Here is a 27,909-nt window from a genome sequence, read left to right as displayed (position 1 = left end):
ACTCTTGCCGAAATGTGTACCGCCGTAATAAGATATTTTGCCTTTAAGAGTACTGTCACGTTCCCTTTAAGCTGCCCGGCTGTAATTTCTGGTTGAGCCGATCAGAATCATTTTGCTCCTGGAAGTTTTGGAGACACTGGATAAGTGACAAGTAGTTGACACATATTCATCTGAAACACAACCTCTTATTATGCTCTGACACGTAAGTACATTGAAACAAAGTAGACGTTTGGTTCAACCTTTGAAATGGGTGTTTTGAGCAGCTGATTGGAGCCGTCCTAGTAGTGTTATTGTTAGCGGACATGCTATCAGTAACAAACTGCCGTTAGATAACCAGCAGGCTAACTAGCTAGCCGTCTAATATTAAACTCGTAGATATGTTTTGTGAACTTTGATGAGTGTTTAAAATGAATGTTAAATTAAGATCTGCGAGGTCAGCGCCCAACACAGCTAAACTAGCTAGCAAGCCTAACGACTACCAGCTGTTAGCCGACTTTTTACAAGTGATTTAGCTAGCCCGGTTGGTTTCCTGTATGTCCTAGCCCGGTTGGTTTCCTGTATGTCCTAGCCCGGTTGGTTTCCTGTATGTCCTAGCCCGGTTGGTTTCCTGTATGTCCTAGCCCGGTTGGTTTCCTGTATGTCCTAGCCCGGTTGGTTTCCCGTGTCCTAGCCCGGTTGGTTTCCAGTATGTCCTAGCCCGGTTGGTTTCCTGTATGTCCTAGCCCGGTTGGTTTCCCGTATGTCCTAGCCCGGTTGGTTTCCCGTATGTCCTAGCCCGGTTGGTTTCCAGTATGTCCTAGCCCGGTTGGTTTCCAGTATGTCCTAGCCCGGTTGGTTTCCAGTATGTCCTAGCCCGGTTGGTTTCCTGTATGTCCTAGCCCGGTTGGTTTCCTGTATGTCCTAGCCTGGTTGGTTTCCCCGTATGTCCTAGCCCGGTTGGTTTTCCGTATGTCCTAGCCCGGTTGGTTTCCCATGTATGTCCTAGCCCGGTTGGTTTCCTGTATGTCCTAGCCCGGTTGGTTTCCTGTATGTCCTAGCCCGGTTGGTTTCCAGTATGTCCTAGCCCGGTTGGTTTACCGTATGTCCTAGCCCGGTTGGTTTCCCGTATGTCCTAGCCCGGTTGGTTTCCCGTATGTCCTAGCCCGGTTGGTTTCCAGTATGTCCTAGCCCGGTTGGTTTCCTGTATGTCCTAGCCCGGTTGGTTTCCTGTATGTCCTAGCCCGGTTGGTTTCCTGTATGTCCTAGCCCGGTGGTTTCCCGGTTTCCCGTATGTCCTAGCCCGGTTGGTTTCCCGTATGTCCTAGCCCGGTTGGTTTCCCGTATGTCCTAGCCCGGTTGGTTTCCGTATGTCCTAGCCCGGTTGGTTTCAGTATGTCCTAGCCCGGTTGGTTTCCCGTATGTCCTAGCCCGGTTGGTTTCCCGTATGTCCTAGCCCGGTTGGTTTCCCGTATGTCCTAGCCCGGTTGGTTTCCCGTATGTCCTAGCCCGGTTGGTTTCCTGTATGTCCTAGCCCGGTTGGTTTCCTGTATGTCCTAGCCCGGTTGGTTTCCTGTGTCCTAGCCCGGTTGGTTTCCTGTATGTCCTAGCCCGGCTGGTTTCCCGTATGTCCTAGCCCGGTTGGTTTCCCGTATGTCCTAGCCCGGTTGGTTTCCCGTATGTCCTAGCCCGGTTGGTTTCCGTATGTCCTAGCCCGGTTGGTTTCCCGTATGTCCTAGCCCGGTTGGTTTCCCGTATGTCCTAGCCCGGTTGGTTTCCAGTATGTCCTAGCCCGGTTGGTTTCCTGTATGTCCTAGCCCGGTTGGTTTCCTGTATGTCCTAGCCCGGTTGGTTTCCTGTATGTCCTAGCCCGGTTGGTTTCCCGTATGTCCTAGCCCGGTTGGTTTCCCGTATGTCCCAGCCCGGTTGGTTTCCCGTATGTCCTAGCCCGGTTGGTTTCCTGTATGTCCTAGCCCGGTTGGTTTCCAGTAAGTCCTAGCCCGGTTGGTTTCCTGTATGTCCTAGCCCGGCTGGTTTCCTGTATGTCCTAGCCCGGTTGGTTTCCTGTATGTCCTAGCCCGGTTGGTTTCCTGTATGTCCTAGCCCGGTTGGTTTCCGTATGTCCTAGCCCGGTTGGTTTCCCGTATGTCCTAGCCCGGTTGGTTTCCCGTATGTCCTAGCCCGGTTGGTTTCCGTATGTCCTAGCCCGGTTGGTTTCCCGTATGTCCTAGCCCGGTTGGTTTCCCGTATGTCCTAGCCCGGTTGGTTTCCCCGTATGTCCTAGCCCGGTTGGTTTCCGTATGTCCTAGCCCGGTTGGTTTCCCGTATGTCCTAGCCCGGTTGGTTTCCGTATGTCCTAGCCCGGTTGGTTTCCGTATGTCCTAGCCCGGTTGGTTTCCAGTATGTCCTAGCCCGGTTGGTTTCCAGTATGTCCTAGCCCGGTTGGTTTCCCAGTATGTCCTAGCCAGGTTGGTTTCCCGTATGTCCTAGCCAATAAAATTGGTTTCCTCGTATGTCCTAGCCCGGTTGGTTTCCCGTATGTCCTAGCCGGTTGGTTTCCTGTATGTCCTAGCCCGGTTGGTTTCCTGTATGTCCTAGCTCGGTTGGTTTCCTGTATGTCCTAGCCCGGTTGGTTTCCTGTATGTCCTAGCCCGGTTGGTTTCCTGTATGTCCCAGCCCGGTTGGTTTCCCGTATGTCCTAGCCCGGTTGGTTTCCTGTATGTCCTAGCCCGGTTGGTTTCCTGTATGTCCTAGCCCGGTTGGTTTCCTCTGACGGTTGAAACTCCTGTATGTCCTACCACCGGTTGGTTTCCCACTGAATGAACACGTATTTTAACTTAATATAATACATCAATAAAATCTATTTAGCCTCAAGTAAATAATGAAACGTGTTCAATTTGGTTTAAATAATGCAAAAACAAAGTGTTGGAGAAGTAAAAACCTGCAATATGTGCTATGTAAGAAAGCTAACGTTTCAGTTCCTTGCTCATGTAACAGTATAACTTTAGACCGTCCTCGCCCATACCCGGGGCGAACCAGGACCCTCTGCACACATCAACAGTCACCCATGAAGCATCGTTACCCATCGCTCCACAAAAGCCGCGGCCCGGAACCACTACTTCAAGGTTTCAGAGCAAGTGACGTCACCGATTGAAACTCTATTTAGCGCGCACCACCGCTGACTAGCTAGCAGTTTCACATCCGTTACACTCAGAACATGAGAACATACGAAAGCTGTTGGTTCCTTTTAACATGAGTCTTCAATATCCCCAGGTAAGAGTTTTAGGTTGTAAAGTTTTATTTGTAGTTATTATAGGAATTATAGGACTATTTCCCTCTATACCATTTGAATTTCATTAACCTTTGATTATTGGATGTCTTGTAGGCACTTTAGTATTGCCAGTGTAACAGTATAGCTTCCGTCCCTTTCTCGCTCCTCCCTGGGCTCGAACCAGCAACACAACGACAACAGCCACTCTTAAGCAGCGTTACCCATGCAGAGCAACTTACCTTGGCTTACATTTACATTTAAGTCATTTAGCAGACGCTCTTATCCAGAGCGACTTACAAATTGGTGCATACATCTTAAGACATCCAGTGGAACAGCCACTTTACAATAGTGCATCTAAATCTTTTTAGGGGGGTGAGAAGGATTACTTACCCTATCCTAGGTATTCCTTGAAGAGGTGGGGTTTCAGGTGTCTCCGGAAGGTGGTGATTGACTCCGCTGTCCTGGCGTCGTGAGGAGTTTGTTCCACCATTGGGGGCCAGAGCAGCGAACAGTTTTGACTGGGCTGAGCGGGAACTGTACTTCCTCAGTGGTAGGGAGGCGAGCAGGCCAGAGGTGGATGGCTTACTGCATCCGCGTAACAGGCAGGCTCCTTGTGGAGTGCAACGAGAGAGAGGCAGGTCGTTATTGTGTTGGACTAGTTAAATGTAAGGTTGCAAGATTGGATCCCGAGCTGACAAGGTAAAAATCTGTCGCTCTGCCCCTGAACGAGGCAGTTAACCCACCGTTCCTAGGCCGTCAGTGAAAATAAGAATGTGTTCTTAACTGACTTGCCTGGTTAAATAAAGATATATATTTTTTAAATTAAATCAGCAAATCGGCGCCCAAAAATACCGATTTCCGATTGTTATGAAAACTTGAAATCGGCCCTGATTAATCGGCCATTCCGATTAATCGGTCGACCTCTAGTTACTACTGCATTGTCAGAACTAGAAGCACAAGCATTTCGCTACATTCGTATTAACATCTGCTAACCATGTGTATGTGAAAAATAAAATTTGATTTGATTTGGGGCGGCAGGTAGCCCAGCAGGTTGGGGAGGCAGGTATCTGTCATTCTGCCCCTGAACAAGGCAGTTAACCCACTGTTCCCCGGTCAAAGAAAATATTTAACTGACTTGCCTAGTTAAATAAAGGTAAAAAAATATATATATATATAAAATGTTTAACTAGCAAGGCCATTTAGACTCCGGTTGGGGGATTGCTGTTGTTTTCAGTGTAGCTGTTCACATGATCCCATGCAGCAGCTCTTAGGTTATGATGTGTTATGTAGCCCAGGCTGGGATGGAGCTGGAGGCTAGAGAGTAGCAGCTAGTTCCCATGTCATAATGGACCTCTTGTTTCTTGTGGGTTTGGAGCACAAAGCTGCCTCAGGAATTCTGCCTTTTCACCCAGAATGTTGTTGCAACAGGAAACAGTCTCTGCTCTCTGGCCTAGAATGGTCTTCTGCACCGTGCAGTAACATACTGCTGGGCTAGGGCTGGGATAGGGCTAGAGCTAGGGAAGGGCTAGGGCTTAGGCTAGAGCTGGGCTAGGGCTGGGATAGAGCTAGAGCTAGAGCTAGGGTAGGGCTGGGATAGGGAAGAGCTGGGCTAGGGCTTAGGCTAGAGCTAGGTAGGGCTGGGATAGGGCCAGAGCTAGGGTAGAGCTGGGCTAGGGCTTAGGTAGAGCTGGCCTAGAATGGTCTTCTGCACCGTGCAGTAACATACTGCTGGGCTAGGGGTAGAGCTAGGGTAGGGCCAGAGCTAGGGTAGAGCTAGAGTAGGGCTGAGCTGAGAGAGCTAGGGTAGAGCTGGGCTAGAGCTAGGTAGAGCTAGGGTGGGATAGAGCTGAGCTAGAATAGAGCTGGGCTAGAGCTAGGCAGAGCTGGGGTAGAGCTAGGGTAGAGCTGGGCTGGGATAGAGCTGGACTGGAGCTAGGGTAGAGCTGGGCTAGAGCTGGGCTGGGCTAGGTAGAGCTTTATTGAGCTAGGTAGAGCTGGACTGGAGCTAGGGTGGAGCTGGGATAGAGAAGAAACATGACACAACGTCTAGGGGGATTTGGGATTGGGCTGGGGGCTAGATGAGAGGGGGATCAAGGAGAGAGAGGAGGTAAAGGAATAGGGGGAATCAGAAAGGGAAGTAGGGGAAGGGGTGTTTTAGCCAGTCCCTTTATGGGGTGAGGGACAGGCTGTTAACTTCCCTCTCCTATTCCTCCCACCCTTCAGGTCAGGCATCTGGTTGGCTGGCCCTGCTTCCTGTCCGGTAAGGCCTGCCCCTGTGGAGCCACTAGCATGCAGTTCCTCTGTGTGTCCATGGGGTGGAGCTGCTGAGCCATGGATGACTTCACTACCAATGACTTCACCACCAGAACATATGGCACCAGCGGCCTTGACAACAGACTGCTGTTTGGAGAAACCTCTGCTCGGGTACGTGTGTGTGTGTGTGTGTGTGTGTGTGTGTGTGTGTGTGTGTGTGTGTGTGTGTGTGTGTGTGTGTGTGTGTGTACGGCTGTTGCGGGGACCATATTACCGCCACACCCACAGTCTTGAGTCTCCTCTTCTGCACTCTGGACATGCGTTGGTAGTACCTAACTCACTAACAACCATCAGGTCCTAATGGCTCCATGTCCCCCTAACCATCGGGTCCTAATGGCTCCATGTCCCTCTAACCATCGGGTCCTAATGGCTCCATGTCCCTCTAACCATCAGGTCCTAATGGCTCCATGTCCCCCTGACCATCAGGTCCTAATGGCTCCATGTCCCTCTAACCATCGGGTCCTAATGGCTCCATGTCCCTCTAACCATCAGGATCCATGTCCCTCTAACCATCGGGTCCTAATGGCTCCATGTCCCTCTAACCATCGGGTCCTAATGGATCCATGTCCCCCTAACCATCGGGTCCTAATGGCTCCATGTCCCTCTAACCATCGGGTCCTAATGGCTCCATGTCCCTCTAACCATCGGGTCCTAATGGCTCCATGTCCCTCTAACCATCGGGTCCTAATGGCTCCATGTCCCTCTAACCATCGGGTCCTAATGGCTCCATGTCCCTCTAACCATCGGGTCCTAATGGCTCCATGTCCCTCTAACCATCGGGTCCTAATGGCTCCATGTCCCTCTAACCATCGGGTCCTAATGGCTCCATGTCCCTCTAACCATCGGGTCCTAATGGCTCCATGTCCCTGTAACCATCGGGTCCTAATGGCTCCATGTCCCTCTAACCATCAGGTCCTAATGGCTCCATGTCCCTCTAACCATCGGGTCCTAATGGCTCCATGTCCCTCTAACCATCGGGTCCTAATGGCTCCATGTCCCTCTAACCATCAGGTCCTAATGGCTCCATGTCCCTCTAACCATCAGGTCCTAATGGCTCCATGTCCCTCTAACCATCAGGTCCTAATGGCTCCATGTCCCTCTAACCATCAGGTCCTAATGGCTCCATGTCCCCCTAACCATCAGGTCCTAATGGCTCCATGTCCCTCTAACCATCAGGTCCTAATGGCTCCAACCATCGGGTCCTAATGGCTCCATGTCCCTCTAACCATCAGGTCCTAATGGCTCCATGTCCCCTAACCATCAGGTCCTAATGGCTCCATGTCCCCAACCACTCTGACATCCTAATGGCTCCATGTCACTCTAACCATCAGGTATCATGGCTCCATGTCCAACTCAACCATCACTGTGATGATCAATGTCCCCCTGAACCATCAGGTCAACAGCAGGTTGAACCATGTCCCCCTAACCATCAGGTCCTTGTGGCTCCATGTCCAAACCCAACACAATGAAATCAGTGCTTTCTAATGGTCCATGATTAACCATCAGGTCACTCCATAGTCCATCTGACAGCTCATTCATAGGCCTGTATATGGCCCCATGTCCCTAATAAAATAAGGTCCTGTTGTACCATCAGGTCATAATGGCTCCATGTCCCTTAACCATTTCAGGTCCATAATGGCTCCATGTCCCTACTAACCAACATGTCCTATTCATGATCTGGGAGGTCCCAATGGCTCCATGTCCCTGTCCAGAGCAAAACCCAACCATCAGGTCCTGAATGGCTCCATGTCCCTAACCAGAGGTTGTGGCTCCATGTCCCAGATCTGGGGATCAGGTCCCAATGGCTCCATGTCCCTGCAACCATGAGGTCCTAATGGCTCCATGTCCCTCTAACCATCATTCTTAATGGCTCCATGTCCCCCTAACCATCAAAGTCCCAATGGCTCCATGTCCCTCTAACCATCAGGTCCTAATGGCTCCATGTCCCAATAACCATCAGGTCCTGACAACCATCAGGTCCTCTGTGGCTCCATGAACCTTCTAACCATCAGGTCAATGGCTCCATGTCCTCTAACCATCAGGTCCTAATGGCTCCATGTCCCTATAACCATCAGGTCCTATAACCATCAGGTCCATGACATGCCCTCTAACCATCAAAATGGCACCATAACCATCAGGTCCAAATGGCTCCATGTCCCTCTAACCAAGGTCCTAATGGCTCCATGTCCCTCTAACCATCAGGTCCTGGAGGCTCCTGTCCCCAACCATCAGGTCCTAATGGCTCCATGTCCCCTAACCATCAGGTCCTAATGGCTCCATGTCCCTCTAACCATCAGGTCCTCAGACTGGCTCCATGTCCAACCATCAAGTCCTAATGGCTCCATGTCCCTCTAACCATCGGGTCCTAATGGCTTGTCCCTCTGTGGCTCCATGTCCCTCTAACCATCGGCTGTCCCGAATGGCTCCCCATCCAACCATCAGATCCTAATGGATCCATGTCCCTCTAACCATCGGGAGAAATGGCTCCATGTCCCTCTAACCATCAGGTCCTAATGGCTCCATGTCCCTCTAACCATCGAGGCTGTAATGGCTCCAAAGTCCTTCTAACCAAGTCTGAGTCCTAATGGCTCTGTCCCTACTAACCATCAATGTTATATTTCAAATGTTGTTATTGTAGCAAGTGTATATCTAAACCTGTTTCATGCTTTGTCATCATAGGGCTCCATGTCCCTCTAACCATTAAAATCACAACAGTATCATGCTTTTTACAACTCACCTCACTGTGATGATGTTCAACAGTGGTTGAACCAGTGAAAAACTATTGAATCAATTGTGGATGCTGTAACCAAAGTGGAAACAATTGAGGGGTCTGAATACTTTCCAAATGCATGATTAGTAAAGAACAGATGAAATTGCTGAATAGCTCAGATTCAATAGGATCAGTTGATATGAGCCCCCACCCCCTCAAAAAAGGAAAAAAATAATGATTTCTCTGCAATGTTCTCAAATTATCAACAGCCCAGTCACATCAAGCAGCCCATGATGTTAAACTGTTTTTCAGATGTCATTCTAAGGTTTGTAACTTCAAAACTACAGTTGCCAAATAACTCTGAACCTAGGGTCTAGGACCTGTTTCAAATAACTGAACCTAGGGCATGTCCTGAGCAAATAACTGAACCTATAAGGTTGAAGGAATTGAACCGTAGGGTATAGGATTGTGGTCAAATAACTGAACCTAGGGTATAGGACCTTTCTGCAAATAACTGAACCAACAGTCTATTCTCCAGGAACACAGTGGCCTCCATCATTCCAAAAACTGGAACCTAGAAGTATAGGACCTGTTCCAAATAACTCTTCCTAGGGCTGGACCTGTTTCAAACTAACTGAACCTAGGGTCAGAGGACCTGTTTCAAATAACTGAACCTATGGTCACTAGGACCTAGAGTTCCTCTGTGGACAAAAACTTCAACTGGAAACCTTTTCAAATAACTCCACCAATGGGCCTATAGGAGGTTGGTCAAATAACTGAACCTAGGGTAAAGGCACCTGTTTCAGCCCGCCTGGAGTTGGCAAAGGCACCTAAATACTCAGAACCATGAGAAACAAGGACTCTGGTTTGATGAACCTAGGGTATGGACTCTGTTGGCCTAACTGAAGCTACGTCTGGAGGAAGCCTGTCACCAAATAACTCTGAACCTAGGAAGCATGGAGGTGTTTCAGCATCATGCTGTGGGGACCTAGGGTATGAGGACCTGTTTCAAATAATGAATGGAGTACCTAGGGAATAGGACCTGCTCCAAATAACTCAGAACCTAGGGCGATAGGACCTGTTTCAAATAACTGAACAAGTCTCAATGTCCATGACTGGCCCAGGAGCCTGGACTTGAACCCGATAACTTGAACATCTCTGGAGAGACCAGAAAATAGCTGAACCTGCATAGGACCTGCTCCCCATAACCTGACAGATCTTGAGAGGATCTGCAGAGAAGAACCTAGGAGAAACTCCTCCAAATACAGGTGTGCCAACCTTGTGGCGTCAAGACCCAAAAGACTCTGAACCTGTAATTGGACCTGGTGCTTCAAATAAGTAACCTGGGTAAAGGGTCTGAATACTAATGTCAAGGTTATATTTCAAATTTTGTTATTGTAGGACAAGTGTATATCTAAACCTGTTTCATGCCTTGTCAAATAGGGTGTTGGCTGTGGATTGTTGCCAAATAACTGAACCTATTGAATCAAAACCTGTAGAATAAGGGTGGCTGTAACCTAATTGAATGTTCCAAATAACAATGTGAACCTGAGGGGTATAGAATACTTTCCAAATGCACTGTATTAGTAAAGAACAGATGAAATTGCTGAATAGTCAGATGGGTGGCAATATGATCAGGTGATGAGAGAACCGGACCTGTTAGCCTCAGGCAAGGAACAGAGGGGACCTTTTCAATGTTCTCAAATTATCAACAGCCTAGTAATCAACCAGCCCATATGTGGTGTTTTTCTAACTCATTCTAAGGTTTGTATCATTCAAAAACTACAGTTGCCAAATAACTCTGAACCTAGGGCATAGGACCTGTTTCAAATAACTGAACCTAGGGTATAGGACCTGTTTCAAATAACTGAACCTAGGGTATAGGACCTGTTTCAAATAACTGAACCTAGGGTATAGGACCTGTTTCAAATAACTGAACCTAGGGTATAGGACCTGTTCCAAATAACTGAACCTAGGGTATAGGACCTGTTTCAAATAACTGAACCTAGGGTATAGGACCTGTTTCAAATAACTGAACCTAGGGTATAGGACCTGTTTCAAATAACTGAACCTAGGGTATAGGACCTGTTTCAAATAACTGAACCTAGGGGTATAGGACCTGTTCCAAATAACTGAACCTAGGGTATAGGACCTGTTCCAAATAACTCTGAACCTAGGGTATAGGACCTGTTTCAAATAACTGAACCTAGGTATAGGACCTGTTTCAAATAACTCTGAACCTAGGGTATAGGACCTGTTCCAAATAACTGAACCTAGGGTATAGGACCTGTTCCAAATAACTCTGAACCTAGGGTATAGGACCTGTTCCAAATAACTGAACCTAGGGTATAGGACCTGTTCCAAATAACTGAACCTAGGGTATAGGACCTGTTTCAAATAACTGAACCTAGGGTATAGGACCTGTTTCAAATAACTGAACCTAGGGCATAGGACCTGTTTCAAATAACTGAACCTAGGGCATAGGACCTGTTTCAAATAACTGAACCTAGGGCATAGGACCTGTTTCAAATAACAACCTAGGGTATAGGACCTGTTTCAAATAACTGAACCTAGGGTATATGACCTGTTTCAAATAACAACCTAGGGTATAGGACCTGTTTCAAATAACTGAACCTAGGGTATAGGACCTGTTTCAAATAACTGAACCTAGGGTATAGGACCTGTTTCAAATAACTGAACCTAGGGTATAGGACCTGTTCCAAATAACTCTGAACCTAGGGTATAGGACCTGTTCCAAATAACTGAACCTAGGGTATAGGACCTGTTTCAAATAACTGAACCTAGGGTATAGGACCTGTTTCAAATAACTGAACCTAGGGCATAGGACCTGTTTCAAATAACTGAACCTAGGGCATAGGACCTGTTTCAAATAACTGAACCTAGGGTATAGGACCTGTTTCAAATAACTGAACCTAGGGTATAGGACCTGTTTCAAATAACTGAACCTAGGGTATAGGACCTGTTCCAAATAACTCTGAACCTAGGGTATAGGACCTGTTCCAAATAACTCTGAACCTAGGGTATAGGACCTGTTCCAAATAACTCTGAACCTAGGGTATAGGACCTGTTCCAAATAACTCTGAACCTAGGGTATAGGACCTGTTTCAAATAACTGAACCTAGGGTATAGGACCTGTTTCAAATAACTGAACCTAGGGTATAGGACCTGTTTCAAATAACTGAACCTAGGGTATAGGACCTGTTTCAAATAACTGAACCTAGGGTATAGGACCTGTTCCAAATAACTCTGAACCTAGGGTATAGGACCTGTTCCAAATAACTCTGAACCTAGGGTATAGGACCTGTTTCAAATAACTGAACCTAGGGTATAGGACCTGTTCCAAATAACTCTGAACCTAGGGTATAGGACCTGTTCCAAATAACTCTGAACCTAGGGTATAGGACCTGTTCCAAATAACTCTGAACCTAGGGTATAGGACCTGTTCCAAATAACTCTGAACCTAGGGTATAGGACCTGTTCCAAATAACTCTGAACCTAGGGTATAGGACCTGTTCCAAATAACTCTGAACCTAGGGTATAGGACCTGTTCCAAATAACTCTGAACCTAGGGTATAGGACCTGTTCCAAATAACTCTGAACCTAGGGTATAGGACCTGTTCCAAATAACTCTGAACCTAGGGTATAGGACCTGTTCCAAATAACTCTGAACCTAGGGTATAGGACCTGTTCCAAATAACTCTGAACCTAGGGTATAGGACCTGTTCCAAATAACTCTGAACCTAGGGTATAACTCTGGACCTGTTGTCTGGGGTATCAGAATCAGGAGGGACCATCAATCACCACATTCTTATCGGCAGACTCAACAGCCTTGGTTTCTCAAATGACTGCCTCGCCTGGTTCACCAACTACTTCTCAGAAGAAGAAGTGTCAAATCAGAGGACCTGTTGTCTGGACCTCTGGCAGTCTCTATGGGGGTGCCACAGGGTTCAATTCTCGGGCCGACTCTTTTCTCTGTATACATTAATGATGTCGCTCTTGCTGCTGGTGACACCATTTTGTGTCCTTCTGGCCCTTCTTTGGACACCGTTAACTAACCTCCAGACGAGCTTCAATGCCAGACAACTCTCCTTCCGTGGCCTCCAACTGCTCTTAAATGCAAGTAAAACTAAATGCATGCTCTTCAACCGATCGCTGACCACACCTGCCCAGCATCACTACTCTGGACGGTTCTGACTTAGAATATGTGGACAACTATAAATACCTAGGTGTCTGGTTAGACTGTAAACTCTCCTTCCAGACTCACATTAAGCATCTCCAATACAAAATTAAATCTAGAATCGGCCTCCTATTTCGCAATAAAGCATCCTTCATTCATGCTGCCAAACACACCCTCGTAAAACTGACCATCCTACCGATTTTTGACTTCTTCGATAAAATAGCCTCCAACACTCTACATCCAATTTGCTGAGTAGTCTATCACAGTGCCATCCGTTTTGTCACCAAAGCCCAATATACTACCCACCACTGCAACCTGCATGCTCTCGTTGGCTGGCCCTCGCTTCATATTCCTCGCCAAACCCACTGGCTGCAGGTAATCTATAAGTCTCTGCTAGGTAAAGCCCCGCCTTATCTCAGCTCACTGGTCACCATAGCAGCACCCACCCGTAGCACACGCTCCAGCAGGAATATTTCACTGGTAACCCCCAAAGACAATTCCTCCTTTGGCCGCCTTTTCTTCCAGTTCTTTGCTGCCAATGACTGGAACGAATTGCAAAAAAAATCACTGAAGTTGGAGACTCATATCTCCCTCACTAGCTTTAAGCATCGGCTGTCAGAGCAGCTCACAGATCACTGCACCTGTACACAGCCCATCTGTAAATAGCCCATCCAACTACCTCATCCCCATACTGTATTAATGTATTTTTTTACTCCTTTGCACCCCAGTATCTCTACTTGCACATTCATCCTCTGCACATCTATCACTCCAGTGTTTAATTGCTGTATTGTAATTACTTCGCCACTAACGGCCTATTTATTGCCTTACCTCCCTAATCTTACCTCATTTGCAAACACTGTATATAGATTTTTGTTCCTATTGTGTTATGGACTGTACGTTTATTCCATGTGTAACTCTGTGTTTATGTCGCACTGCTTTGCTTTATCTTGGCCAGGTTGCAGTTGTAAATGAGAACTTTTTTCAACTGGCCTACCTGGTTAAATAAAGGTAGAAAAAAAAATAACTCAATCTGGGGCATGGGATCTGTTTCAAATAACTCAATCTGGGGCATGGGATCTGTTTCAAATAACTCAATCTGGGGCATGGGATCTGTTTCAAATAACTCAATCTGGGGCATGGGATCTGTTTCAAATAACTCAATCTAGGGCATGGGATCTGTTTCAAATAACTCAATCTGGGGCATGGGATCTGTTTCAAATAACTCAATCTGGGGCATGGGATCTGTTTCAAATAACTCAATCTGGGGCATGGGATCTGTTTCAAATAACTCAATCTGGGGCATGGGATCTGTTTCAAATAACTCAATCTGTGTCAAATAACTCAATCTGGGGCATGGGATCTGTTTCAAATAACTCAATCTGGGGCATGGGATCTGTTTCAAATAACTCAATCTGGGGCATGGGATCTGTTTCAAATAACGCAATCTAGGGCATGGGATCTGTTTCAAATAACTCAATCTGGGGCATGGGATCTGTTTCAAATAACTCAATCTGGGGCATGGGATCTGTTTCAAATAACGCAATCTGGGGCATGGGATCTGTTTCAAATAACTCAATCTGGGGCATGGGATCTGTTTCAAATAACTCAATCTGGGGCATGGGATCTGTTTCAAATAACTCAATCTGGGGCATGGGATCTGTTTCAAATAACTCAATCTGGGGCATGGGATCTGTTTCAAATAACTCAATCTGGGGCATGGGATCTGTTTCAAATAACTCAATCTGGGGCATGGGATCTGTTTCAAATAACTCAATCTGGGGCATGGGATCTGTTTCAAATAACTCAATCTGGGGCATGGGATCTGTTTCAAATAACTCAATCTGGGGCATGGGATCTGTTTCAAATAACTCAATCTGGGGCATGGGATCTGTTTCAAATAACTCAATCTGGGGCATGGGATCTGTTTCAAATAACTCAATCTGGGGCATGGGATCTGTTTCAAATAACTCAATCTGGGGCATGGGATCTGTTTCAAATAACTCAATCTGGGGCATGGGATCTGTTTCAAATAACTCAATCTGGGGCATGGGATCTGTTTCAAATAACTCAATCTGGGGCATGGGATCTGTTTCAAATAACTCAATCTGGGGCATGGGATCTGTTTCAAATAACTCAATCTGGGGCATGGGATCTGTTTCAAATAACTCAATCTGGGGCATGGGATCTGTTTCAAATAACTCAATCTGGGGCATGGGATCTGTTTCAAATAACTCAATCTGGGGCATGGGATCTGTTTCAAATAACTCAATCTGGGGCATGGGATCTGTTTCAAATAACTCAATCTGGGGCATGGGATCTGTTTCAAATAACTCAATCTGGGGCATGGGATCTGTTTCAAATAACTCAATCTGGGGCATGGGATCTGTTTCAAATAACTCAATCTGGGGCATGGGATCTGTTTCAAATAACTCAATCTGGGGCATGGGATCTGTTTCAAATAACTCAATCTGGGGCATGGGATCTGTTTCAAATAACTCAATCTGGGGCATGGGATCTGTTTCAAATAACTCAATCTGGGGCATGGGATCTGTTTCAAATAACTCAATCTGGGGCATGGGATCTGTTTCAAATAACTCAATCTGGGGCATGGGATCTGTTTCAAATAACTCAATCTGGGGCATGGGATCTGTTTCAAATAACTCAATCTGGGGCATGGGATCTGTTTCAAATAACTCAATCTGGGGCATGGGATCTGTTTCAAATAACTCAATCTGGGGCATGGGATCTGTTTCAAATAACTCAATCTGGGGCATGGGATCTGTTTCAAATAACTCAATCTGGGGCATGGGATCTGTTTCAAATAACTCAATCTGGGGCATGGGATCTGTTTCAAATAACTCAATCTGGGGCATGGGATCTGTTTCAAATAACTCAATCTGGGGCATGGGATCTGTTCTGTTTCAAATAACTCAATCTGGGGCATGGGATCTGTTTCAAATAACTCAATCTGGGGCATGGGATCTGTTTCAAATAACTCAATCTGGGGCATGGGATCTGTTTCAAATAACTCAATCTGGGGCATGGGATCTGTTTCAAATAACTCAATCTGGGGCATGGGATCTGTTTCAAATAACTCAATCTGGGGCATGGGATCTGTTTCAAAACTAACTCAATAACTGGGGCATGGGATCTGTTTCAAATAACTCAATCTGGGGCATGGGATCTGTTTCAAATAACTCAATCTGGGGCATGGGATCTGTTTCAAATAACTCAATCTGGGGCATGGGATCTGTTTCAAATAACTCAATCTGGGGCATGGGATCTGTTTCAAATAACTCAATCTGGGGCATGGGATCTGTTTCAAATAACTCAATCTGGGGCATGGGATCTGTTTCAAATAACTCAATCTGGGGCATGGGATCTGTTTCAAATAACTCAATCTGGGGCATGGGATCTGTTTCAAATAACTCAATCTGGGGCATGGGATCTGTTTCAAATAACTCAATCTGGGGCATGGGATCTGTTTCAAATAACTCAATCTGGGGCATGGGATCTGTTTCAAATAACTCAATCTGGGGCATGGGATCTGTTTCAAATAACTCAATCTGGGGCATGGGATCTGTTTCAAATAACTCAATCTGGGGCATGGGATCTGTTTCAAATAACTCAATCTGGGGCATGGGATCTGTTTCAAATAACTCAATCTGGGGCATGGGATCTGTTTCAAATAACTCAATCTGGGGCTGTTTCATGGGGGCATCTGTTTCAAATAACTCAATCTGGGGCATGGGATCTGTTTCAAATAACTCAATCTGGGGCATGGGATCTGTTTCAAATAACTCAATCTGGGGCATGGGATCTGTTTCAAATAACTCAATCTGGGGCATGGGATCTGTTTCAAATAACTCAATCTGGGGCATGGGATCTGTTTCAAATAACTCAATCTGGGGCATGGGATCTGTTTCAAATAACTCAATCTGGGGCATGGGATCTGTTTCAAATAACTCAATCTGGGGCATGGGATCTGTTTCAAATAACTCAATCTGGGGCATGGGATCTGTTTCAAATAACTCAATCTGGGGCATGGGATCTGTTTCAAATAACTCAATCTGGGGCATGGGATCTGTTTCAAATAACTCAATCTGGGGCATGGGATCTGTTTCAAATAACTCAATCTGGGGCATGGGATCTGTTTCAAATAACTCAATCTGGGGCATGGGATCTGTTTCAAATAACTCAATCTGGGGCATGGGATCTGTTTCAAATAACTCAATCTGGGGCATGGGATCTGTTTCAAATAACTCAATCTGGGGCATGGGATCTGTTTCAAATAACTCAATCTGGGGCATGGGATCTGTTTCAAATAACTCAATCTGGGGCATGGGATCTGTTTCAAATAACTCAATCTGGGGCATGGGATCTGTTTCAAATAACTGTTTCAAATAACTCAATCTGGGGCATGGGATCTGTTTCAAATAACTCAATCTGGGGCATGGGATCTGTTTCAAATAACTCAATCTGGGGCATGGGATCTGTTTCAAATAACTCAATCTGGGGCATGGGATCTGTTTCAAATAACTCAATCTGGGGCATGGGATCTGTTTCAAATAACTCAATCTGGGGCATGGGATCTGTTTCAAATAACTCAATCTGGGGCATGGGATCTGTTTCAAATAACTCAATCTGGGGCATGGGATCTGTTTCAAATAACTCAATCTGGGGCATGGGATCTGTTTCAAATAACTCAATCTGGGGCATGGGATCTGTTTCAAATAACTCAATCTGGGGCATGGGATCTGTTTCAAATAACTCAATCTGGGGCATGGGATCTGTTTCAAATAACTCAATCTGGGGCATGGGATCTGTTTCAAATAACTCAATCTGGGGCATGGGATCTGTTTCAAATAACTCAATCTGGGGCATGGGATCTGTTTCAAATAACTCAATCTGGGGCATGGGATCTGTTTCAAATAACTCAATCTGGGGCATGGGATCTGTTTCAAATAACTCAATCTGGGGCATGGGATCTGTTTCAAATAACTCAATCTGGGGCATGGGATCTGTTTCAAATAACTCAATCTGGGGCATGGGATCTGTTTCAAATAACTCAATCTGGGGCATGGGATCTGTTTCAAATAACTCAATCTGGGGCATGGGATCTGTTTCAAATAACTCAATCTGGGGCATGGGATCTGTTTCAAATAACTCAATCTGGGGCATGGGTTTCATAACTGTTCTGTTTCAAATAACTCAATCTGGGGCATGGGATCTGTTTCAAATAACTCAATCTGGGGCATGGGATCTGTTTCAAATAACTCAATCTGGGGCATGGGATCTGTTTCAAATAACTCAATCTGGGGCATGGGATCTGTTTCAAATAACTCAATCTGGGGCATGGGATCTGTTTCAAATAACTCAATCTGGGGCATGGGATCTGTTTCAAATAACTCAATCTGGGGCATGGGATCTGTTTCAAATAACTCAATCTGGGGCATGGGATCTGTTTCAAATAACTCAATCTGGGGCATGGGATCTGTTTCAAATAACTCAATCTGGGGCATGGGATCTGTTTCAAATAACTCAATCTGGGGCATGGGATCTGTTTCAAATAACTCAATCTGGGGCATGGGATCTGTTTCAAATAACTCAATCTGGGGCATGGGATCTGTTTCAAATAAAATCTGGGGCAATCTGTTTCAATCTGGGGCATGGGATCTGTTTCAAATAACTCAATCTGGGGCATGGGATCTGTTTCAAATAACTCAATCTGGGGCATGGGATCTGTTTCAAATAACTCAATCTGGGGCATGGGATCTGTTTCAAATAACTCAATCTGGGGCATGGGATCTGTTTCATAACTCAATCTGGGGCATGGATCTCAAATAACTCAATCTGGGGCATGGGATCTGTTTCAAATAACTCAATCTGGGGCATGGGATCTGTTTCAAATAACTCAATCTGGGGCATGGGATCTGTTTCAAATAACTCAATCTGGGGCATGGGATCTGTTTCAAATAACTCAATCTGGGGCATGGGATCTGTTTCAAATAACTCAATCTGGGGCATGGGATCTGTTTCAAATAACTCAATCTGGGGCATGGGATCTGTTTCAAATAACTCAATCTGGGGCATGGGATCTGTTTCAAATAACTCAATCTGGGGCATGGGATCTGTTTCAAATAACTCAATCTGGGGCATGGGATCTGTTTCAAATAACTCAATCTGGGGCATGGGATCTGTTTCAAATAACTCAATCTGGGGCATGGGATCTGTTTCAAATAACTCAATCTGGGGCATGGGATCTGTTTCAAATAACTCAATCTGGGGCATGGGATCTGTTTCAAATAACTCAATCTGGGGCATGGGATCTGTTTCAAATAACTCAATCTGGGGCATGGGATCTGTTTCAAATAACTCAATCTGGGGCATGGGATCTGTTTCAAATAACTCAATCTGGGGCATGGGATCTGTTTCAAATAACTCAATCTGGGGCATGGGATCTGTTTCAAATAACTCATGGGATCTGGGGGCATGGGATCTGCTCCGGAATGGGAAAATATCATTTTCTATGTTATTCAGCTAAATTATATTCTTCCTACTATAAAATCATATGTAAAACAATGATGGGGGACTTATAAGCATATCTCAATGAACAAGCCTACAGCCTATGACGGACCCTGATAACATATAGTAGACCAACTCATATTCTGTCCTTCTGAAATACATTTTCTTCATCGTGTTTCTTTTAACCTGTCTAAAATCAATAATGGATTTATTGTGACGGTGTTTATTAAAAATATATTTATTAGACTTTTCAAAATGTAGATGTTCCAATCAGCGGCTTGTATGTGTGGAGGCCTGGAGATGCTAAACATGTTTATGTTAATTAAATGGTCAGTTACCGTGAGACCAGCAGTCTTTTTCATGACTTAGTGGCTGACAAAATGTCATGACCGCCACAGTGTGTTATTGGCTTGTCTCATGTAATGTCCTCTTTCCCTTGTAGGACAGAGCCATCAACCTGGTGGTCGGAGGACTGACATCCCTGCTCGTTGTAGTAAGTACCCCTGGACTGTCTCCACATGTTGTTACAGCCTGAATTTAAAATGGATTTACATTCAACATTTTGTGTCACTGACCTACACACAATACCCCATAATGCTATTGTGTTTTTAGACATTTTTTACACATTTTAATAAAAAATGAGAAGCTGGAATGTTTTGTACGTTTTCAACCACTTTGTTATGGCCTAAATAAGTTCAGGAGTAAAAATGTGCTTAACAAGTCACAAGTTGAGAGTGAGTCTGTACAGTAATACTGTTAAACATGAATGACTACACTAGCCTAGTGGTTAGAGCGCTGTGCTACTGTTCCTAGGTTGTTATTGTAAATAAGAATGTGTTCTTGGTTCCTCCCGGGTGGTGCAGTGGTCAAAGGCACTGCATCGCAGTGCTCGCTGTGCCACCAGAGATTCTGGGTTCGAGCCCAGGCTCTGTCTCAGTGGTCTAAGGCTCTGCATCGCAGTGCTCGCTGTGCCACCAGAGATTCTGGGTTCGAGCCCAGGCTCTGTCGCAGCTGGCCATGACCCGGGGAGGTCCATGGGGCGATGCACAATTGGCCCAGCGTTGGCCGGGAGGGATATCCTTGTCTCATCGCGCATTAGCGACTCCTGTGGCGGGCCGGGTGCAGTGCACCCTGACCAGGTCGTCAGGTGTATGGTGTTTCCTTCGACACATTGGTGTTGCAGGCTTCCGGGTTGGATGTTGTGTCAAGAAGCAGTGCGGCTTGGTTGGGTTGTGTTTCGGAGGACGCATGGCTCTCGACCTTCGCCTCTCCCGAGTCCATACAGAAGTTGCAGCGATGAGACAAGACTGTAACTACCAATTAGATATCAGGAAATTGGGAAGAAAAAAGGCTTAAAAAATAAAAAGGGATTTGTTCTTAACTTGCCTAGTAAAAAAAAAGGAATTGGGAGAGGAAATGGTACTGGGAAAGATGGGTTGATCTGTGGCCTTCTGAAGGGTGATCTGTGGCCTTCTGAAGGGTGATCTGTGGCCTTCTGAAGGGTGATCTGTGGCCTTCTGAAGGGTGATCTGTGGCCTTCTGAAGGGTGATCTGTGGCCTTCTGAAGGGTGGAGTGAATTCATACTTGAAATATTTCAGGTCCTCCAATGAGGGGTGAGGATGTGATTGTTTCAGGTTCTCCACAGTGTGTGCTGGTCCTGGTAGTTCCATACTGTGAGAGGTGTGTCTCTGCTGGTCCTGGTAGTTCCATACTGTGAGAGGTGTGTCTCTGCTGGTCCTGGTAGTTCCATACTGTGAGAGGTGTGTCTCTGCTGGTCCTGGTAGTTCCATACTGTGAGAGGTGTGTCTCTGCTGGTCCTGGTAGTTCCATACTGTGAGAGGTGTGTCTCTGCTGGTCCTGGTAGTTCCATACTGTGAGAGGTGTGTCTCTGCTGGTCCTGGTAATTTCATGCGGACCAGATCACCCACTTACCAGATCACCCACTGATTTGAGGGGCCTTTTGTCTTGTTGTTTCAATTGGATCAGTTAGGTGGTGATTGTGTTCCCTAGGTAACAGTGATCAGTTCATTCCTGTTCCCCTCGTTGCCTCCCTGGCCACTCAACGTCTTCTTGGCTTTCTGTATCCTGCTGACCTGCGGCTCGGCCATGGTGCTGGTGAGTACACACTGCTTTCTTGGGTCTGAAGAGGATAAATATCTCCCTCCTGTAGATCTTCTGGTAACGGCAGGGGACATGGGGTTGGGTACCGGCAGGGGGACGTGGGGTTGGGTACCGGCAGGGGGACGGGGGTTGGGTACCGGCAGGGGACGTGGGGTTGGGTACCGGCAGGGGGACGTGGGGTTGGGTACCGGCAGGGGGACTTGGGGTTGGGTACCGGCAGGGGGACGGGGGTTTGGTACCGGCAGGGGGACGGGGGTTTGGGTACCGGCAGGGGACGTGGGGTTTGGGTACCGGCAGGGGGACGTGGGGTTGGGCACCGGCAGGGGACGTGGGGTTGGGTACCGGCAGGGGGACGTGGGGTTGGGTACCGGCAGGGGGACGTGGGGTTGGGTACCGGCAGGGGACTTGGGGCAGGGGGGTGACTGGGCCCCGGCAGGGGGTTGGGTACCGGCAGGGGGACTGGGTACCGGCAGGGGGGGCTGGGTACCGGCAGGGGGTTGGGTACCGGCAGGGGGTTGGGTACCGGCAGGGGGTTGGGCCCTCCGGCAGGGGTTGGGGTTGGCGGCAGGGGGTTGGGGGCAGGGGATTGGGGCTACCGGCAGGGGACGTGGGGTTGGCTACCGGCAGGGGAACTCGGGGTCAATGGCTACCGGGGGACGTGGGGTTGGGGTACCGGCAGGGGACGTGGGGTTGGGGTACCGGCAGGGGGACGTGGGGTTGGGGTACCGGCAGGGGGACGGGGGTTGGGGTACCGGCAGGGGGCGTGGGGTTGGGGTACCGGCAGGGGAGGGGATTGGGGTACTTGGGGTTGGGCACCGGCAGGGTACTTGGGGTTGGGTACCGGCAGGGGACTTGGGGTTGGGTACCGGTAGGGGGACTTGGGGTTAGGTTTGGGTACCGGCAGGGGACTTGGGGTTGGGTACCGGCAGGGGACTTGGGGTTAGGTTTGGGTACCGGCAAGGGGACTTGGGGTTAGGTTTGGGTACCGGCAAGGGGAGTTGGGGTTGGCTACCGGCAGGGGGACTTGGGGTTGGCTACCGGCAGGGGACTTAGGGGTTGGCTACCGGCAGGGGACTTGGGGTTGGCTACCGGCAGGGGGACTTGGGGTTGGCTACCGGCAGGGGGACTTGGGGTTGGCTACCGGCAGGGGACTTGGGGTTGGCTACCGGCAGGGGGACGTGGGGTTGGGTACCGGCAGGGGGACGTGGGGTTGGGTACCGGCAGGGGACGTGGGGTTGGGGTACCGGCAGGGGGACGTGGGGTTGGGGTACCGGCAGGGGGACGTGGGTTGGGGTACCGGCAGGGGGACTTGGGGTTGGGTACCGGCAGGGGACTTGGGGTTGGGTACCGGTAGGGGGACTTGGGGTTAGGTTTGGGTACCGGCAGGGGACTTGGGGTTGGGTACCGGCAGGGGGACTTGGGGTTAGGTTTGGGTACCGGCAAGGGGACTTGGGGTTAGGTTTGGGTACCGGCAAGGGGAGTTGGGGTTGGGTACCGGCAGGGGGTTGGGTACCGGCAGGGGGCTGGGTACCGGCAGGGGGACTTGGGTACCGGCAGGGGACTTGGGTACCGGCAGGGGACTTGGGTACCGGCAGGGGACTTGGGTACCGGCAGGGGACTTGGGGTTGGGTACCGGCAGGGGGACTTGGGGTTGGGTACCGGCAGGGGACTTGGGGTTGGGTACCGGCAGGAGGACTTGGGGTTGGGTACCGGCAGGGGACTTGGGGTTGGCTTGGGTACCGGCAGGGGACTTGGGGTTGGCTACCGGCAGGGGGACGTGGGGTTGGGTACCGGCAGGGGACGTGGGGTTGGGGTACCGGCAGGGGGACGTGGGGTTGGGGTACCGGCAGGGGACTTGGGGTTGGGGTACCGGCAGGGGACTTGGGGTTGGGGTACCGGCAGGGGACTTGGGGTTGGGTACCGGCAGGGGGACTTGGGGTTGGGTACCGGTAGGGGACTTGGGGTTGGGTACCGGTAGGGGACTTGGGGTTAGGTTTGGGTACCGGCAGGGGACTTGGGGTTGGGTACCGGCAGGGGACTTGGGGTTAGGTTTGGGTACCGGCAAGGGGAGTTGGGGTTGGGTACCGGCAGGGGGACTTGGGGTTGGGTACCGGCAAGGGGAGTTGGGGTTGGGTACCGGCAGGGGAGTTGGGTACCGGCAGGGGAGTTGGGTACCGGCAGGGGTTGGGTACTTGGGTACCGGCAGGGGGACTTGGGTACCGGCAGGGGGACTTGGGTACCGGCAGGGGGACTTGGGTACCGGCAGGGGACTTGGGTACCGGCAGGGGACTTGGGTACCGGCAGGGGACTTGGGTACCGGCAGGGGACTTGGGGTTGGGTACCGGCAGGGGGACTTGGGGTTGGGTTGGTACCGGCAGGGGACTTGGGGTTAGGGTTGGGTACCGGCAGGGGACTTGGGGTTGGGGTACCGGCAGGGGGACTTGGGGTTGGGGTACCGGCAGGGGGACTTGGGGTTGGGGTACCGGCAGGGGACTTGGGGTTGGGTACCGGCAGGGGGACTTGGGGTTGGGTACCGGTAGGGGGACTTGGGGTTAGGTTTGGGTACCGGCAAGGGGACTTGGGGTTAGGTTTGGGTACCGGCAAGGGGAGTTGGGGTTGGGTACCGGCAGGGGGGTTGGGTACCGGCAGGGGGTTGGGTACCAGGGACTTGGGGGGACTTGGGTACCGGCAGGGGGACTTGGGTACCGGCAGGGGGACTTGGGTACCGGCAGGGGACTTGGGTACCGGCAGGGGGACTTGGGTACCGGCAGGGGACTTGGGTACCGGCAGGGGACTTGGGGTTGGGTACCGGCAGGGGGACTTGGGGTTGGGTACCGGCAGGGGGACTTGGGGTTGGGTACCGGCAGGAGGACTTGGGGTTAGGCTTGGGTACCGGCAGGGGGACTTGGGGTTGGCTACCGGCAGGGGACTTGGGGTTGGCTACCGGCAGGGGGACGTGGGGTTGGGTACCGGCAGGGGGACGTGGGGTTGGGGTACCGGCAGGGGACGTGGGGTTGGGGTACCGGCAGGGGGACTTGGGGTTGGGGTACCGGCAGGGGACTTGGGGTTGGGGTACCGGCAGGGGACTTGGGGTTGGGGTACCGGCAGGGGACTTGGGGTTGGGTACCGGTAGGGGACTTGGGGTTAGGTTTGGGTACCGGCAGGGGACTTGGGGTTGGGTACCGGCAGGGGACTTGGGGTTAGGTTTGGGTACCGGCAAGGGGAGTTGGGGTTGGGTACCGGCAGGGGGACTTGGGGTTGGGTACCGGCAAGGGGAGTTGGGGTTGGGTACCGGCAGGGGGAGTTGGGTACCGGCAGGGGAGTTGGGTACCGGCAGGGGGACTTGGGTACCGGCAGGGGACTTGGGTACCGGCAGGGGACTTGGGTACCGGCAGGGGACTTGGGTACCGGCAGGGGACTTGGGTACCGGCAGGGGGACTTGGGTACCGGCAGGGGGACTTGGGGTTGGGTACCGGCAGGGGACTTGGGGTTGGGTACCGGCAGGGGGACTTGGGGTTAGGGTTGGGTACCGGCAGGGGGACTTGGGGTTAGGTTTGGGTACCGGCAGGGGACTTGGGGTTAGGCTTGGGTACCGGCAGGGGGACTTGGGGTTGGCTACCGGCAGGAGGTGGTGGGGTTGGGTACCGGCAGGGGACTTGGGGTTGGCTACCGGCAGGGGACTTGGGGTTGGCTACCGGCAGGGGACTTGGGGTTGGCTACCGGCAGGGACTTGGGGTTGGCTACCGGCAGGGGACTTGGGGTTGGCTACCGGCAGGGGACTTGGGGTTGGCTACCGGCAGGGGACTTGGGGTTGGCTACCGGCAGGGGGACTTGGGGTTAGGTTTGGGTACCGGCAGGGGGACTTGGGGTTGGGTACCGGCAGGGGGCTTGGGTACCGGCAGGGGACTTGGGGTTGGGTACCGGCAGGGGGACTTGGGTACCGGCAGGGGGACTTGGGGTTGGGTACCGGCAGGGGGACTTGGGGTTGGGCACCGGCAGGGGGACTTGGGGTTGGGTACCGGCAGGGGACTTGGGTACCGGCAAGGGGACTTGGGGTTGGGTACCGGCAAGGGGACTTGGGGTTGGGTACCGGCAGGGGTACTTGGGGTTGGGTACCGGCAAGGGGACTTGGGGTTGGGTACCGGCAGGGGGACTTGGGTACCGGCAGGGGACTTGGGGTTGGGTACCGGCAGAGGGACTTGGGGTTGGGTACCGGCAGGGGACTTTGGGTTGGGTACCGGCAGGGGACTTGGGGTTGGGTACCGGCAGGGGGACTTGGGTACCGGCAAGGGGACTTGGGGTTGGGTACCGGCAAGGGGACTTGGGGTTGGGTACCGGCAGGGGTACTTGGGGTTGGGTACCGGCAAGGGGACTTGGGGTTGGGTACCGGCAGGGGACTTGGGTACCGGCAGGGGACTTGGGGTTGGGTACTGGCAGAGGGACTTGGGGTTGGGTACCGGCAGGGGACTTTGGGTTGGGTACCGGCAGGGGACTTTGGGTTGGGTACCGGCAGGGGACTTGGGGTTGGGTACCGGCAGGGGGACTTGGGGTTGGGTACCGGCAGAGGGACTTGGGGTTGGGTACCGGCAGGGGACTTGGGGTTAGGTACCGGCAGGGGGACTTGGGGTTAGGTACCGGCAGGGGACTTGGGGTTAGGTTTGGGTACCGGCAGGGGACTTAGGGTTGGGTACCGGCAGGAGGACTTGGGGTTAGGCTTGGGTATCGGCAGGGGGACTTGGGGTTGGGTACCGGCAGGGGTACTTGGGGTTGGGTACCGGCAGGGGACTTGGGGTTAGGTTTGGGTACCGGCAGGGGACTTGGGGTTGGGTACCGGCAGGAGGGCTTGGGGTTAGGCTTGGGTACCGGCAGGGGACTTGGGTACCGGCAGGGGGACTTGGGTACCGGCAGGGGGACTTGGGTACCGGCAGGGGACTTGGGGTTGGGTACCGGCAGGGGACTTGGGGTTGGGTACCGGCAGGGGGACTTGGGGTTGGGCACCGGCAGGGGGACTTGGGTACCGGCAGGGGACTTGGGTACCGGCAGGGGACTTGGGTACCGGCAGGGGACTTGGGTACCGGCAGGGGGACTTGGGTACCGGCAGGGGGGACTTGGGTACCGGCAGGGGGACTTGGGTACCGGCAGGGGGACTTGGGTACCGGCAGGGGACTTGGGTACCGGCAGGGGGACTTGGGTACCGGCAGGGGGACTTGGGTACCGGCAGGGGACTTGGGGTTGGGTACCGGCAGGGGACTTGGGGTTGGGTACCGGCAGGGGGACTTGGGTACCGGCAGGGGGACTTGGGTACCGGCAGGGGACTTGGGTACCGGCAGGGGACTTGGGTACCGGCAGGGGGACTTGGGTACCGGCAGGGGACTTGGGTACCGGCAGGGGACTTGGGTACCGGCAGGGGACTTGGGTACCGGCAGGGGGACTTGGGTACCGGCAGGGGGACTTGGGTACCGGCAGGGGGACTTGGGTACCGGCAGGGGGACTTGGGGTTGGGTACCGGCAGGGGGACTTGGGGTTGGGTACCGGCAGGGGGACTTGGGGTTGGGTACCGGCAGGGGGACTTGGGGTTGGGTACCGGCAGGGGGACGTGGGGTTGGGTACCGGCAGGGGACGTGGGGTTGGGTACCGGCAGGGGACTTGGGGCTGGGTACCGGCAGGGGACTTGGGGCTGGGTACCGGCAGGGGACTTGGGGCTGGGTACCGGCAGGGGACTTGGGGCTGGGTACCGGCAGGGGACTTGGGGCTGGGTACCGGCAGGGGACTTGGGGTTGGGTACCGGCAGGGGGACTTGGGGTTGGGTACCGGCAGGGGGACTTGGGGTTGGGTACCGGCAGGGGGACTTGGGGTTGGGTACCGGCAGGGGACTTGGGGTTGGGTACCGGCAGGGGACTTGGGGTTGGGTACCGGCAGGGGGACTTGGGGTTGGGTACCGGCAGGGGACTTGGGGTTGGGTACCGGCAGGGGACTTGGGGTTGGGTACCGGCAGGGGGACTTGGGGTTGGGTACCGGCAGGGGACTTGGGTACCGGCAGGGGACTTGGGTACCGGCAGAGGGACTTGGGTACCGGCAGGGGGACTTGGGTACCGGCAGGGGGACTTGGGTACCGGCAGGGGACTTGGGTACCGGCAGGGGACTTGGGGTTGGGTACCGGCAGGGGGACGTGGGGTTGGGTACCGGCAGGGGGACGTGGGGTTGGGTACCGGCAGGGGACGTGGGGTTGGGTACCGGCAGGGGACTTGGGGTTGGGTACCGGCAGGGGGTTGGGTACCGGCAGGGGGACTTGGGGTTGGGTACCGGCAGGGTACGTGGGTCGGGTACCGGCAGGGCTGAGGCTGACTGTCGTCTTCCTCCTGTAGATTGTCTGGTACCGGCAGGGAGACTTAGATCCGTTCAGGAAGTTAATCTACTACATGCTGGCCTCCATCATGCTGCTGTGTCTCTGTGCTAACCTGTACTACCACGACGTGGGCAGAGGGACGTGAGACTGGACATGCCTTACTCACCCTTACTGCCACACACCGTCCCTGACTGGACTAGTGGAACCAGTTCTACCAGGAAGATGATGGACCTGCCCAGAACCAGTTCCGGTGGGCCCACATTCCACACAGGCACAAGGAGGACAGACAGTTTCCAGACAAGTGACTGTCCACCAATCATAGTCAAGTGACTGTTTCTATTCCACAGATCATCTGACCACTCAGCTCTGCACAGCTTCACTTTAGGATTATTCAGACCATCTGTTGCTTTTTTATTTAGTATTTTATGCAATAAATAATCACATCCTG

The 27,909-nt window shown here is 51.1% G+C and overlaps 1 protein-coding gene and 2 long non-coding RNA genes across 13 annotated transcripts; 2 read left to right on the top strand and 1 right to left on the bottom strand.

Annotated features, from left to right (window-relative positions):
- The first annotated feature begins 48 nt into the window (after positions 1–48).
- On the top strand, positions 49–27,909 carry LOC127924683 (transmembrane protein 243-like). The gene is made up of 5 exons (XM_052509401.1): positions 49–202; positions 5,471–5,671; positions 19,436–19,486; positions 21,005–21,109; positions 27,481–27,909. The coding sequence occupies exons 2-5, from the start codon at positions 5,579–5,581 to the stop codon at positions 27,604–27,606; spliced, it is 375 nt and encodes a 124-aa protein (XP_052365361.1). The 5' UTR covers positions 49–202; positions 5,471–5,578; the 3' UTR covers positions 27,607–27,909.
- On the top strand, positions 6,065–8,096 carry LOC127924684 (uncharacterized). 5 transcript variants are annotated; one of them, XR_008118574.1, is made up of 4 exons: positions 6,065–6,406; positions 6,473–6,670; positions 6,704–6,736; positions 7,730–7,763. It is a non-coding gene; the product is annotated as an uncharacterized LOC127924684 (long non-coding RNA). The 5 variants fall into 5 exon arrangements; XR_008118572.1 differs by lacking the exon at positions 7,730–7,763 and adding an exon at positions 8,068–8,096 and having other exon boundaries at positions 6,473–6,736; XR_008118571.1 differs by lacking the exon at positions 7,730–7,763 and adding an exon at positions 7,825–7,858 and having other exon boundaries at positions 6,473–6,736.
- LOC127924686 (uncharacterized) lies at positions 10,111–12,030 on the bottom strand. 7 transcript variants are annotated; one of them, XR_008118575.1, is made up of 5 exons: positions 11,626–12,030; positions 11,523–11,592; positions 11,086–11,390; positions 10,593–10,790; positions 10,111–10,355 (listed from the first exon to the last, which is right to left on the bottom strand). It is a non-coding gene; the product is annotated as an uncharacterized LOC127924686 (long non-coding RNA). The 7 variants fall into 7 exon arrangements; XR_008118577.1 differs by lacking the exon at positions 11,523–11,592 and having other exon boundaries at positions 10,886–11,390; XR_008118579.1 differs by lacking the exon at positions 11,523–11,592 and having other exon boundaries at positions 10,593–10,776; positions 10,905–11,390.

This window comes from Oncorhynchus keta, unplaced genomic scaffold, assembly GCF_023373465.1.
Source record: "Oncorhynchus keta strain PuntledgeMale-10-30-2019 unplaced genomic scaffold, Oket_V2 Un_contig_4463_pilon_pilon, whole genome shotgun sequence".
Classification (NCBI taxonomy): Eukaryota; Metazoa; Chordata; class Actinopteri; order Salmoniformes; family Salmonidae; genus Oncorhynchus; species Oncorhynchus keta.
Note: the sequence above shows the minus strand (reverse complement) of the source record. Positions and strands in the feature narration are given on the sequence as shown.